The sequence below is a fragment of the Falco naumanni genome, chromosome 8 (assembly GCF_017639655.2).
Source record: "Falco naumanni isolate bFalNau1 chromosome 8, bFalNau1.pat, whole genome shotgun sequence".
Lineage (NCBI taxonomy): Eukaryota > Metazoa > Chordata > Aves > Falconiformes > Falconidae > Falco > Falco naumanni.
In genome coordinates this window covers 21,203,715-21,218,798 of record NC_054061.1, presented here as the reverse complement: position 1 = coordinate 21,218,798, position 15,084 = coordinate 21,203,715, and the positions used below count along the sequence as shown (strand labels likewise).

The 15,084-nt window shown below is 48.9% G+C and overlaps 1 protein-coding gene and 1 long non-coding RNA gene across 2 annotated transcripts in view; both read left to right on the top strand.

The window, feature by feature from the left end:
• The window catches only part of NRG2 (neuregulin 2), a 90,615-nt gene that overhangs the window by 25,908 nt on the left and 49,623 nt on the right, over positions 1-15,084 (top strand). The window contains exons 2-3 of the mRNA XM_040603137.1: positions 949-1,120; positions 13,060-13,178. Of these exons, the coding sequence (XP_040459071.1) occupies positions 949-1,120; positions 13,060-13,178 (291 nt within the window). The remainder of the gene's footprint in view (positions 1-948; positions 1,121-13,059; positions 13,179-15,084) is intronic.
• LOC121092328 lies at positions 7,593-8,899 on the top strand. The gene is made up of 2 exons (XR_005829266.1): positions 7,593-7,721; positions 8,294-8,899. It is a non-coding gene; the product is annotated as an uncharacterized LOC121092328 (long non-coding RNA).

Below are 15,084 nucleotides of genomic sequence, written 5' to 3'. Positions count from 1 at the left end.
AAACTGTAAGCCTGCTAATCCTTTCTAGTCAGGTTTAATATAAAGCGTGGCAGAGATTGGTAAGACATGTCTTCATCTCTGCCTGATGTTCCAGGTGCATGGCAAAATCACCTCTCTGAAACACCCAGGAAAGCTCACATGCAGAGCCAGGCTCCAGACTGGAGAGGCTGCCAGCCAGCCTGACATTGCAGGTCCTAAGACCATTTTAAATAGCTTTACTCTTACTCTTTCAGTTTTCTAACTGCAACCTGAAGAAAAGCTGTCCTTCCCCTTCTCCTCCTTGATATGTGCAGGTTTTTATTGCAGTTCCCCTCAGCAGCTGTTGCTCTGCTGCTGCTGCTGTTGTGCTGAATAACAATCCGTCTCAGCAACAGGCGCGGAGCATCCATGGCACACACTGCTGAGGGAAAGGAGACCACTCCCTGTGACCTGCCTCTGCTCCTTCTGCAGCAAAAGAGTCTGGCTGTGGTTTGGGGGGTGTGTGGGATTGGCAGCATGCCCGTCAGCAGTGGCAGAGGTCGTGTAGGTGTTGGTAATCAGCAGCGACAATGGCAAGATGCAGGGAAAAGGCTGCAGAGAGCTTGAGCTCCTGCATCCCTGGCTGTGGCCTGGTGGGAGAGCCTGGAGAGCAGAGCAAAGCCCTGTGCTACCAGGAGACACGCAGATCCTGCATGTGTGAGTAAGGGCAGCTGTGGAGTATCGAGTCTGGCCAGACCCAGGGGCTCCCTCTCTTCCCCCATGGTCGTTTCTGACTTTGTGCTCTTTCCCCGTCTGTATGCTGGGAAAACTGGGCAGCTAAACTGGCGTTACAGCCCCTCTCCAGCCATCACAGGGCAATGGGGGCAGCAAGTGCTTTTCCCAGGGGAGGGGTCTCAGGGGGGGTCACATCGCTTGTGCGTAGCCTCTGAAAGAGGCAGGTCTCACATTGTCTGGTTTCTCTTTTTGTAGCTGTCCCTCCCAAACTGAAGAAACTGAAAAGCCCAAACGTTCATGTCGGTGAAAAAATTTCACTGAAATGCGAGGCAACTGCTGGAAACCCTCAGCCATCCTACAAATGGTTTAAAGATGGCAAAGAGCTGAAGAAGAGCAAAGACATCCGGATCAAGTATGGGAACGGGAAGTAAGTATGCTATGGGGCTGCTCTGCCTCTGTGCCCTGACACTGAGTGTCTGGGGCTGGGGGACCATCTGGGTAGAACTGGTGCTGTGCTCTCCAGGTCACTGCTGGGCAATACTGAGGTGCTCCCTCGGAGTCACGGGACCATGCACAGCACATTTATCATGTCTGGGAAAGTAAGCAAGATTCCCAGTTTCCTCAGAGAGGAGCAAGGCATGCCAAGGGTAGATGATGGGTTTGTGGAAGGGGATTTCCTTGGGTAACTGTCATTGGATATCTGAGACAGGTGTCTGGTGACCTGGGGAGATTAACTCTTTCTCTGCTAGCTGTAGACTGGTAGTAGGCAGCTCTGGCCACCTGGGGTGAATGCTGCTTTGTGGTTAGGAGTTTGAATGCAGAAGGTATTCAAACTTGGCAGTCGCCCCACCAGCCAACAGCAGGCCTGCATAAACGTGGGAGAAATTGCTCTGTTCTCTCCTGAATTTAGGTGGACTTGAAAGCATCTAAGGCAACTGCAAGGATGCAAGAGCATATCACGGTACTGTCTGATCAGGGCCCATAGTCACCTGTCGAGGTCTTGTCTCATGCAAGACCTTGCACCGCTGCACCCAAGGCAAGCTCCGTCGTAGCTGCCCCGAAGTCCCCATGCGCGAGGCTCCCGGGCAGCTGCGCTCAGTGAGGGTCATCCTGGGGACTGCCCCAGTCAGGCAGTGGAAAAACACAGGAAGAAATAGATGCCAGTGACTAAGCTAAGAGGCTCTCGCTGGGAATTTACTTAAATGGATCCATGTTGATATTTTTCAAGGCCAAATATTCACATATGATGTATCTTTAAATTATTTCATAATCGAGACTATGCTTACATTCATATACCCTGACCTAGCCAGCAACAAAGTCAGCTTGCAACTGACCAGCACCTTGGAAAACTTGAAACTAATACTTTGCTAACATATGTTATGTCTAGGTGTGAGAAAAATAGCTTGCCTCTTCTCATTATGGACTTGATAAAGTATTAATTTTTAAAATTAGAAGCCACTGAAAAATCAGTTAGAAAAATCAGTTAGTGCTGGAATGGGTCATTGTAAATTGTTCTAATTTAATTTCAGTCCTGTTGGTTTTTATTTCAAAGTCACACCCAAAATGGTTGACCTCCTTCATAATAATTGTAGGATTTGTGGAGGTTTGGGGATGAGGCAGAGAAGTGGTCAGTGGAAGGCTTAGGCTAGAGACACCAGCGGATCCAGGATAACTGGCCTGTACTAGGGGATGCCATTGGCTCAGGAAGGGCTGTCTGGGCTTGCAGGCAGCAGAGGTAGGGCAGAGCTGTGCCCGCCTCTTTGCTCTGTTGCTCTCAGTATTTCTGTGGCCCTTGTCAGCCCTGTGGCCTCAGTTGTTTACCCATGGGTACTGGAGCTGGGATGCCCCGGAGGAGTGTCTGCACCACCTGCTGCAGCCAGGCGTGGGAAGCCTGCTGGTCCACCCTGTGTGGGCACTGCATCCCTGAGGGCAGGCAGCTTGTGGAACCCTGAGCTTGCTGGTGCTGGGGTCTCACAGGGGTATTGGGGAGCTGTATTTCCCTCAGAGCTAGATGCCAATCAGCCCAGACCAAACACCCAGCAAACCTCTCTGGGGAGGGATCCTGGTGATGGCAAGAAGCGCCTCTTGCAGCATTTTCCTGCTGTGCTCCCAGAGATCACAGTCCTTCCTTGCCTCCTGGCACCCTGTGTCCAGCACGAAGCTGTGACAGGATGGCATCCCACCCACAGTGGTGTGGAGCGGGCATGCACTCCCTGGGTCAGGGAATAAACATATGGAACGAGGTTGATCCTCTTTCCTCAGGACACTGCTGTCAAGTCATAATTTTTCATTTACCAGTTTCCATGGGAACACATTGGCTCACAGCCTGCCAGTGACAGGCCAAAAACGTGTGTACTAGAAGTGCTTCCTGCTGGCAAAATAAGCCCAAGGATAAACATTTTAAAGCAAGCTGAGCACCTGCCTCCTCCAGTGTCTGAGGCTCCCTCAGCAGCAAAGGTGTGAGCCCGAAGCGTCCCCAGCTGACCTGCCCCCAGAATCACTTCCCATCCCAGTTTCTGCTCCCTGCTGCCACTAAAGCATGCAGTTAAGCAGAGGGGATGCCTGTTTGGGGCTGGGCAGCAGATACAGAGGCTAGACTCAAGCAGCTGTTGAGCTGGGACAGCTTTGAGGCAATAAACCCTTGTTGACCATTTATTTGCCCCTTGTTGAGAAGTCGAGTGCAGGAGCACTTCTCCAAGCAGACCTGAATGGGTCTGTGCACACCCTGTCTGGTATCCTCAGCTGTCGGACTCTCCACCCCACTGGGTTTGCTGGGTCTCAGTGCTTGAAAACAGCTCGAGGTCAGAGTGCTCACTGGCATTGGACCTGCTTCCTTCTGGTCTTGAGTGCACGCAAAAAACATTCAAAATGCTCTGTGAATGCAGGCTGAGGATTGAGAAAGTGCTCATGACTTTGCATGTCTCCGTTAAGTAGATAGTGGGGCTGAGATTAGTGGAGAGACCTAAAACTGGACACGGGATATGGGTGTACATCATTACTTCTTGCATGTTAGGAGGGGACTCTAGGGAAGGATAAGCATCCTGAACTCTAAAGCTCAGAAAGGAAGCCTTACTTTATGACGATTAATTCAAGAATAATGGGGTTTATACATCTGGCTCTACTTAGAGATAACACTAGTCTCCAGATAATCCTCTGCTCTTCCTTTCAGTTCAGAGTAGAGTGGGTTTTCCAGAGGGCTAGAAATGGAGCACTGGAGAGGGACTTCCATAGAGAAATTAGGCAAAGCAAAAAGCTTCAGGGACTATGCAGTACCTGGCCAGGTGCACAGCATCATTTCCTTAAACGTTTGATCCAAAAGACCTCATACAGTTGTCTGCTGGAGCCAGGCTAAATGAGCCCTGCCAGGATGTGGAGGTGTTGTGCATAGTGTTTACCTCAGCTCTGTGTCAGACTCTGTCTGCATCTCTGCGGTCCTTAGACAGCATGCAGAGGATGAGGACGAGACACAAGAAGAACATGGCTGCCCTCTGTGACTCATTCTCTACCGCTCTGTGCCTGGCTTTCCTCCCTGTGTGTTTAAAGAGCCTTGAGATCTTTAAGTAGAAAGCATGACCGAAGCCCTTTTTTTTGTGATCCAGTTTTCATCCGACCTCACTGACCTTCCTAGAGTAGGAGATCTCTTTGGAAGTAAGGGAAGTATATGTTGTGAGAAGGAGAGAGGAGCAGTTAACTGCATGTCAGCTCTTCAGCTTTTCCATCAGTCATCTTCCCTCTTGTTTTTTAAAGTTACCGGCAAAACTTCGGGGGCCATCAGGCGAAGGAGTCAGTTTTTTTCAATGGATATTTGTTGAAGGGAGGGGAACAATTCTGATTCCTCCTTTCTGAACTGCATGTTCCATCTGTAATTAGTAACAGGCTGGGGCAAGCCTGGCTTGCACAAAGAGGAAACTTCTCTTTAAGGTGGAAGGAATTAGTGGCTGGAATCTTATCTCTGGCTCAATTTAAATAAGACACAGTTGATGGGGAACCCAGAGAAATTACCCAGGAAGAGTTGCATGCAGCAGTGGAAGTGCAGCATAGCGAGTGGCTGTCCCTCTGCGGCGCCATTGTCTGCTGAGTGCATCCCTGATCCAACTGAGGCTGCTGGGTCCTGGGAAGTTAAGGTTAGGTTTTGGCTCTCTGGCTGTCCTGGCAAATGGTCAGATGCCAGTTGTGGAGAAAGCCAAGGGAATTTCTGTTTGTGGAGGTGTAGAGAACCTGCCTCACTCCAGGCTGTGTTCAGGGCTCAGCCCTGAGACACTTAGATCTTCAGCTGGAGTCAGAGGGGGTCCAGGAGTCTGGTAGTCTCCTAGCTGGGGCTGTTCTTACAGCCTCTTCCCTTTGTGTGCTCTTTTGCCAAGGGAGATTGCTAGGGTGATGAAGTAGGCGTATCATTAGATTGGAGAGGGTTGGCAGTTCAGTTTGGGACAGGCTGACCATATGACATCCCTTGGGAGTAGTGTCCTACTTTCAGTATCACCAGGAATCCCTATTGTTAGCCTGTAAGTGGAGCCAAGGGATACCCTTCTCTCCTGTTTCTGTACAGTAGTCCTCCGGCAATGCCAGTTGGGGGAGATTCATTGCTGGGGTCTTCCTTGTAGAGGTCCCTGCTGTAGATTATTCCCCACCCACAATGAATGGGGCTGTGGTCTTCCCTGTACAACTCACTGCTCTGGAATGAAAGGGGAAAAAAAAAATAATGCTAAAGCAGCAGGGGAAAGAGAGTGCCAATAAAGATAAATGATTTCCTAATTAAGCCTGGAGACAAGGAGGGGCAAAAAGAACTGTTGAAGCCTTGTGGGAGCCAGAGTGAACCCAAGCAGGCTATACCACCACTCTGGCAGGGGTCTTCAGGCTGACATTTTTAAACAAAGGAAAAAGCTCATTTGACAATGGATCTTGCAAGAGCAATTCCAGATGCCTTGAAGCTAAGAGTCTTCTCAAGCACCGGTGTTGTTATAATCACCAGGGGAGCTTCTGCCTTGCTAACTCTCACGATGTCATTATAAGTCTACGATATTTGGGACTTGGGTTTAGCTGCTGAAGGCACTTTATTGGAGGGGGGTGGGTGGGTGAAGGAGAGCATCTCCTTTGTTTGTCTGTTGTTTTAAAGGAGATGATGGACGTCATCTTGGCCAATGCACCTGGGACTGAACCAGGGAATTTGAGAACTGAAAGGAGAAGCAGTTGGGTTTTGAGCTCTAGAACAATCCACAAGCTTTGCAAGTTGGAGCTCCTAAGAGATTCAGGGAATGGGCATTTAATCAAACTTGAATGCGTTATAGTGGGTAACAAGTTACGATCAGATGCTGGGCTACTTCAACTGATGGTTTGTGCAAACTTAGAGGTAGAAGGAGCTTTATGTGCCCAAAATTTTGTGTGTTTTTTCCAGCGATGTTGGCTGCTTAAAAAAAATATCTCTCCCTACAGACCTTAGCCCACTGCAGTTGCAAAATGTCACAGATTAGGTTGAAGCACTCATTGAGACATGAGGAGAAATACCATTCATCCAATTTAAGTTAAAATGCTTTATCTTGGGGGAGGAGGGCTGGGGTGAGGGCTGAGACTGCAGGCAGTTCATCTGAGACAGCACAATATATACCTACAGGCATGAATTTACCAGGTCTCCCTCACACTTCATGGATCAGGCACTTGTGAGGATCTGTGACACATACCAGTTGCAGAGAAATGACTTAGGAAGAAAACAATGACATGCATCCCAAAGGCCCCAAACTCAGAATGGAGCCCCAAAACTGTAAATGAATGCCTTGTACAACCCTATGTACCACCACGATGATATGTTTCACAGAGGTTTTGGAGGAGTAGTTCTCTGTCCATCTGAAGGTGCCGTGATTTCCCATGACCTCTGTTCCCACAAATGCTTTTTCCCAATCTGAGTATTTGCAGCCTGGCTCTGCTCATCTCCATTCCTGCGCTCTGCACAGGGCTTCTCCTCAGACAGCTGCTTTTAGTATGTCACCTCCCTCTCCTCCTCCCCTGGTTCTTTAAAAGCTTTGCTTTAAAGGTCCTCTCAGGTCTTACTCCTCCACTTCTGCCAATAATCCCTGAAATTTTGGTTCTGCCTCTGATTTGCCCAGCATATCAGTCTCCATGTAATACGTGATACGCTTCCAACCTAGGACGTCTGTGCCTTCTCAGCAGCACTGACCTGCTGTTCCCCTGTCTACTGCAGAACAAGCTTGTGGTTTGGTTGCACAGGTAGTGAGACCTGCACGCCGTCCTGGCTGCACACCCACCAGGGGTATCTCATCTCTGTATTAAGGTCATACACTCCGGGATAGGGAATCTGTTCTGCATTCGGTGCTGGAAGGCCCCTGGCTCTTGGGAGGCTGCTAGTGTGCTCCTGTGAGGTATCACAGCAAGCAAGGAAAGAATCTGCTCTAAGCTGGCCTCAACTGCTCCAGGATCTACATTTTCTCAAACAAGTTCAAATCCGGGCATTGGGGTTGGAGGAAACATTTGTGGGATGTATCAATTGCCTTTGAATTCCAGGACAAGTAATGCCAGGGACCGTGCACTGACATCAGGTCTGTGCACTGGTCTTAACCCAAACCTCAGCTTTTAGGTATTTATTGATTTCACACCCTGGCAGCTGCTGTAGACTTGCTGGACACAAAGAGGCTAGGGTTTGCCTCGCAACAGAGTGGCCACAAGGTCCACTCCAGAGACTGGTGTGTGGTCTCATTAGGCTGCCTCTGTTGCCCTGCACCCCTTCCCATTGCAGGAACATCCATGGTGATTCAGCGACTGGCCCCAGGCTGAATTTGAGGATGGATGGGGGTTGCACAAGTGACCCTGCTCTTTGTAGCGTACTTATCGATCTTTTCCCCTTTTGTTGACACTTTGTGACCCAGAAGGAACTCCAGCTCTCACTGAGACCAGCGTCAGTGTCAGCTCGGCAGAGTGAGGACTGGTCAAGTCTTCCTTTTAAACAGAGCCTGTCCCAAGCCTGGGCACAGAGAGACAACAGCACTGCTGAGCAAAGAAGGGGCAGATCTGATTTTCAGGTTAGAACAGCGCTTTAATGTTGCGGGGCAGGGGTAGGAGAGAGCAGGCAGAGGGGGTCAGGGGATGGCTGTTCCTGTCCTGGGCACCCATGAGGACATTAGCGGTCTCCCACGCCTGCTTGTCCCACAGTCCCAGCTGGTCAGATATTGAGTGGGGTAGATGGTGGCGTGAGGGGAGGAGGAAGGGGGACTTTGCCTGCTGCAGAGGGGATGATGGCTGAACTGAACAGTCTGACCCTTCATGTCCTTATCCCTCTTACTTGATTGCTTTGCTTGAGAACATTTTTTCCTCCTCTTTCTCATTTGCTGTTTCTGTAGCTAATCCTGAGCTAGCCAGATCATGCCCTAGAGTACATATCAGCCAGTATAGGGCCACTTGTTTTCCTCAAGCACGGCGAGGCACAGCTGGCTTGCCCAGATCTGTTGTGCTGCTCCATATCTGAAGGGCAGGGAAGAGGCTGGGCTAATTACCCTCTGGCTGTGCAGGGGCAAAGATGCCCCTGTTTGCCACTTCTGCCCTGCTGGACAAAGGTGTGTTGCCACAGCCATCCCTGCTCTGCTTTGCATTGCAGTGATCTTTTCTACCTGCTTTGATCCCACTGTGTGCTGAGGAAGATGAACGTGCTCCCAAAGGCCAGGGCACTGAGAGCTCCTGCTCCAGCCAGTGGGGCTGCCTGATGTGTGGCGGTTGCTGGCCAACACTTCTTGAGTGTAAGCTGAAGAACTGGATATACTGAAACTTCTTGCCAATCATTAACCTGCTCTCTCAAGGCAAACGCACCACTGTGCAGAGTGCCAGGATAGCACATAGGCACCAATTAAATATTTGGCAGGGGTATAAGCAGTACACATTACAGCAGCTGCTGGCCCTTCTGCTTTCTGCCAGTACTGGTGTGCTTCCTGCCACCGGCTGTCTGTGCAAACAGAGAGGAATGGAGTTAATGGGTAACCACAGCAGTGTATGCAGTGTGTCCTTTGCAAGGGTTACATTTGGGAATTTCCTTTTCCTAGGACCTCAGGTGTGTTTACTATGTGAAGCGTTCTTCACTGACAATTTAGGGGCCACATACGGTGTAGTCTTCAAATTCTCTTCATCAGCTAATTCCTTGACTTCTTTATTACTTACATGTTAGTTACTCTATTTTTAGAAGACTAATAAAATGCTACAGCAGTAGTAATCCTAGAGCTATTTTTGTCCTGAGCGATGCAGAAGCAGCTGAACTCGCACAGGGCATGCTGAGCCCTCAGTGAAACGTAGGTGTCTCGGAGGCAGCTCGTGGCAGCTGTTGTCCTGCTCACACACTCTGAGGTGAATGGCTTTGCAAGGAGATGACTTGGGAGGATGGTCCCAGTTCCACTTGGCAGTAAGTAAGAGGAGAAAAATGATTCAAGCTTGACCGAAGTGCTGGTGGGAGCATGACTCCTGTCATGAAAAGTTCCTCCTTGGCCAAGGTGCCTGCTTCTTTTCCTCTGATTGTACTTGCAGCCTCAGGGCCCATGCTCACGTTTAGATGTCTAGCTCTGAGCTGTCTGAATTACAGAAGGTGAGGCTTCCCTTCCCAGCCAGAATTTGCCAGGATCTTTGTGTAGGTCCCGGTCAAGGCCTGATCTCCTTGTTTCCCATTGTAGTCTGGAGATTGGCACTGCAGAGGGTGATTTACTCATCACTCCAAACTGCCTTCCTGGGGGATGCTGTTCTCTTGGCCAGAAGGGTATTTTGGGGGATCTTCTTCTGGCCAGGCTGAAGGTCTCCTTGTGAATCCTATCCCCCAGAGCTTGCAGACAACATATTCCCCATGGTTTATTCCTCCACTAGCACTACAGGAGATAATTAGTGCGTGGCTAAGTCATATGTGCTGAGGGTCAGAAAAGACAATGAGGCAGATTTTCCCCTGGAGTAAAGAAATGTCAACAGAGTTGCACTGCGGTGAAATGATGGGATCTGTCAGTGACCCTGGCCCTTTCACTGAACAAACAGCCAAGGGCAGTGCCTTCCCCCAGAAGAATGGCATCGTCTGGCAGCCAGGCACCCTTGCGAATGCACATGGTAGGGTTTTCCCAGGGGCTGGCAACCCCAAGAGACACGCTGCCCAGAAGGGCAGCAGGGGACTTGATGCAAAGCTCCTGTGTACAACACACAACATGCTACTACTTGGTATTTCTGTAAAAACACGTCTCGGCTCTCAAATGAACAAAGTACCTACCTTTGGGGGCAGCAGGAGAAAGAACACAGACATGAAAAATCAATTTCCTAGGCAGTTTTGAGATATTTCAGTAGCACTTGCAGATAGTAAAGTAGAACTGAGACAGATTGGTCATCTTTGTCTTACCACTTACAGATCAAGCAAGGTCTGGTCTCTTTTACATCCTTCAGTTCTAGTGCACAGGCATTATCCATGTGAATTTAAAAGGTTCATGACCAACGCTGCGAAACAAGGTATCTCTCTGGCTGTTTCAGCGCTTCCTGGAATAGGGAAATTCTCTTTACTATGGCTACACTCCGCATTAAAACCAATCCTCATTTGTACCCTTCATCTGTCCCCCCAGGTCTGTTACCTGGCATTATACAGCAGAGTGCGGAGACCAAGGGTAGCTACACCATTGGTCTGGAATATGAAAAGCAACAAAAAGCAACAAAACCTCTTGATTTTATCCAAGGGGATGTTGCAATCCAGGAGAATTTCAACAAACTGTGATGGAAAATAAAAATAACCTCTTTTGACAGTACAACAGTCTTATGCATTAAAACAACATAATCCTCTTTGGTTTCACCTTGATGCTGATATGCTATAAATGCCAACATTGCTTTTTATTCTGCTCACATTCCTCTCCAGTTCCAGGTAAAAGACCAAATGTCTCTCATCCTGGTTTTGGAGATGAATCTGTCAAGTATGCCCCCTTTCATTAGCCTTCTCTGTCACTAATAACCTACCAATTTGTGTCTTTGGGACTTAAATCCTTTATCTGTAAGAGACCATGTATGTAGGTGATATTCTAATGGTGTAGTGGATTTTTCCAGTTACTACACACAGTAAAATGTGCTGTGCATATGGGACTGCAATGCAGCTAATTATCATTAGAATATCTGTCCTCCGGCAGCTGAAGGCAGCATGTTTGTTAATGCTCTCGGCTCTGTGCTGGCAGATAGCCTCAGCAGGCTGGGGTGAGAGGGTGGGGTTTTCTACAGAGCTTTGAGTTAGAGCCTCGCTCTTCCAAGCTGCTTTCAACGCGTGCTGCCTGGCTTTTTGCTCTGCGTTGCAGCAACAACTACAAGCGTGTCATAGGGGTGGTTTATAAAACAAATGGTATATTCTGTCACTGAGGGTTGAGACAGCTGAGAGAAAGTCATGGCTGGACTGGGCTGGGGGTACTATTGTTGGAGCTGCATCCAGTAGTAGCCAGAGCCCACCTTGTTCCTTTGCTGATTGTTTCTACACCTGCTTTTGTGGAAGGAGTGGGGAATGTGGTCCTGGACTGGGTACTACAGCCCAGCAGAGCTAGACCTCTTCAGCAGGTGCCCACCATACCTTCCCAGCCAGATGCAGAACCCAGCTGCCTGGAGGCCCTTAAATGCTTTGCTGTGTCTTGGGTGCTGCTTGATTCCTAAGGCATTGCAGCAGCAAGGACCACGAGCCCCAGTACTGTCACAGGTTGCTCTAAGAGACTTGAGAAAACTCAGAGAAGTGTGCAGTGCTGTGAGTCAGGGCAGCTTTGCACTGCTCTGAATCAGCCTGCTGGTTTAGGCATGCACATCGGAACGTGTTGGCCCTGATAACTGGCTTTGCACAGTGTGTTAGGGGAGACCTAGGAATGAGAGGGATTCAAGAGATCTTTGCACACTGTCAACATTCATTTAAAAATTGCTCTGCATGAGGTCTAAACTCATGCAACTGAACACTTGACCGCATCCTGTAAAACAGGACAGCGCCTGTATCCTGGGAGCTGTACCAAGTTGTCCACAAGTGCTTTTAATTTACTAATATAACTAGTGAGACGTTCCTGCTGTGTCCTTGTGCCATGCCTCCCAAGTAGAACAGCATGTCAAGGTGTTAAAAAGATGCCAGTGTGCTTCTGTGAAGGACTTCCTATGGATGATGATCTGCACAGTCCAAAGAAAAGTCCTTCTCAGATGACACATGTAACATGGCAAATATGTCCAAAGCTAATGATGTTTTTTCACAGAAAAGGAATTTTATTTGCCTTCAGCAACAGAGGCCACTGGGATCTCTTTCTAGAGGTGGCAGTGTTTCCAAGTCTCTGAATAAAGCAACTACATGACACAGACCTGAGATAAAAGCTTGGGGTAGAAAGCAGAGAGGTGTTCTCATGCGAAGAGCACACAAGGTAGGTTTTTATAAGATGGCTAAAATGGAAGGAAATGCAGGGCGGCTAATGTGGGAGTCCCACTATGGTCTCATGAGTGATTCAGTGTGTGTTGGAGGCTCCTATAGACCTCAGTTGAACTAGGCAACAAAAGGTTTTTCCTATTAGTCAGGGAGACATCCCCAAGAATGAGTCGTTGGTCATAGGCGATGGGAAAGGCAATGCTCGTCTTCTCAGTAGAGCCACAGAGCTGCTCCCTCCCCAATGAAGTACTCAGCACAGGTTGTTAGGTGTCATGGGCACTTGTCACATACATAATTTTCTGCTCTTTCTAGGCACTTCTGGCTGATAAGATGAGTCTGCGTAGTTCAGCCCCACATGTTTGTAGTACATTGGTGTGTGTAGTTGGGGGAGACAAAGTGTTTGCCCTGTTTGTTGGCCTGGATAAAGCTACAAGTTAGCTGCCTAGGTCAAACCACAGGAGTCTGATTTGCAGGCTGGAAAGGGATGAGTCCACCCAGGCTCCGTGGGTGTTTGCATTCAAGTGTGCGGCCCTGCTGAATGCAGCCACTGAGGCACCAGACTGGTCGGGCTCCTTGCTGAGGAAGGTGCAGAACATGCATCTCATCTCCACACCTCTGTCTCGCAGGCAGATCCTGCTGTCCATCAGAAAAGTGGCTTTTCACCAGTGCCAAAAGTCTGTGTGCTGGGATGCTAGGGCTCTTGGGCTTAACCCCTCATGAGACACTCATGAGACTAGACCATGGCAACATGCTAAGAGCAGTGGGTTCAGAGGGAGATGCTCATTTGAAAAATTATGGTGGCTATGGTTCCTGGGAAGGGTCTCATCTGAATCCTGACCAGGCTTGAATACCTGTTCAGATTGCAAGGTCAGGCAGCCCATCCTCCCAAGAAGGGGTGACGTACCAGACAGTGTACCAGGGCCAGGAATGGTTATCAATTCATGAGGGTGGTTAGCAATTGAGTAAGAAATGTCTGCTGTACTTTTCAACAGAAAGATTTCCAGACTGCAGTTCAACAAGGTGAAGCTGGAAGATGCTGGGGAGTACAGCTGCGAAGCGGAGAACATTTTAGGGAAAGACACCGCAAAAGGCAGCCTGAATGTGAAAAGTGGTAAGTGAAGAAGCCAACAAATGTCTTGAGCTGTCTGCCATTCACATAGAAAGCAGGAGGTTCTCCACATGATCTGTCTTGTATTTTGTTTCATGCTTTCAGGATATCAAGTAAAAGTCTTGGGAGATAAGAAAAATGCAGCTTAATATAAATGTTTATCTTTGTTATCTGTCACTGGCAATGTGGTTAATTTACATTTTAAATAAACTTACGATCTACGTGGGTTTTTTTTAAGGGGTAAGGAGGAAAGAAAGCTGGCGGGCTTGATGTTTTCTTTTTTAAAAGAATTTCTGAGAAGCAAAACTCACCAGGAGAAAAGTAATTAAACCATAGCTTTGTGATGAGTGAAGTTGCTTCTGGTTTTCATCCTAGAATGTGTGCTCCGTCTCTTAGAGCTCAGTGGATGGAGCCTGAAGTTAGGTGGTTTTATTATCTTGGTCATGATAATTATATTGCTTGACATGATGGTTTGGATGTACCCTCCAGCTCAGAAAGCCCCTACAGTGCTTGCCAGAAGCTGGGAGAGTGCAACTAGGGGAGGGATGACTCTGTACAAGCTCTGTTTCCTAAGCTCTTCCTCCTGCCATTCGCAGTGGGCCACTGCAGGAGCCCAGGCTCTGTGCTCTGCAGCCCTTTGGTGTGATCCAGTTTCTCTGTTGTGCTCTTATTAGCATTAGTCAAATGTGAAGGAAGGTAGCCTTCTCCTGCTGCTTGCTGGCATTATTTTCTCTATTAACCTCTGCCTCAGCAGCATTTGCAGTCCTGAATCTTTTATTCTGTGCAGCTGCAGTATCACATACCCTCCCCCGCAGTTACTCTGCTTGTAAAAACCCATTGCTTGCAAAGTCTGGAGAAAGGCCATCCACGCTCAGACCTCCATGCCTCTGTTTTTCACATCTATGAAGTTAGCCCTGCTGCTCTGCTGTGTTTCTTTACAATCGTGATAGTAAAGGTGTCCAGAGTAAGCTGAACTAAGGCAGTGCCACTCCTTTTTTAATGACTCACACTCTGGCTGTCCCATCACAATGTAAACTGTTCCTGTTTGGACCGGGAGCATTTGCAACCCCTCCTCTCCATGTGCAATGTGCACGGGAAGCATGTGGCTGCCGTCAGAACCCTGTCTGCCTTCTCCACTCACCCATCCCAGTCACTAGCAATCCCCTTCCTTTCACAAGAGGAGGAGTGTGACTGAGCGGCACGCACTGCAAGGCTCCAATCCTGCATGCTGCTTATGGCAGCAGGAAAAGGCACCTCAGGCCACTCCAACTTTGACGGTCCCGCACGCACAGGTAATGGCAGCATGGGTCAGGGTTTAACTCCCTCCACAGGAAGGCATGCTGTCTGGCAGGGGCAGATGGTTGCTGTCACCCAGGTCACAGGGGGTATGAGGATACACCAGAATTGCTCAGGAATGTGTTGAGACCTGAAAAGCAACCTAGGAGACCCTAAGATCTGGCCTGTACCTTTTCGTACTGGGAGCTGCAGGCTGCAAGGTGCTGCAGATCCAGTAGATTGCCAGCTGCACGCTGCTACAGCAGTGCCTTGATAAATCTGTTTGCTAAGATGCCTGGAAAATCTGCCTTTGGCTTGCCACTCGCAGCTGCGTGCACACGTTGCTGGTGCTATTTGCAGGTCACCTGGCAGGACAGCAGCTGAATGCTAGTTGTAATCCCTTGGAAAGGTAAAGAGGATGATGGTGATCTCTGTAGGCTTCTGCAGCTCTGTCACCTCCTTTGCACTTTTTACACTTCCCACTGGAGCTACCAAGAGCTGAAGAGCTTTCACCTGGGCCCAGGCACTTGCTGTCCTGGAGTCTCCCTCCTTCCTTACTGCTGGACCTTCTTGGGACCTGGACAGCTTTTCTCACTTCTGCAAGCTCTCTTCTTCTGTGATATCCGTCAGAAGA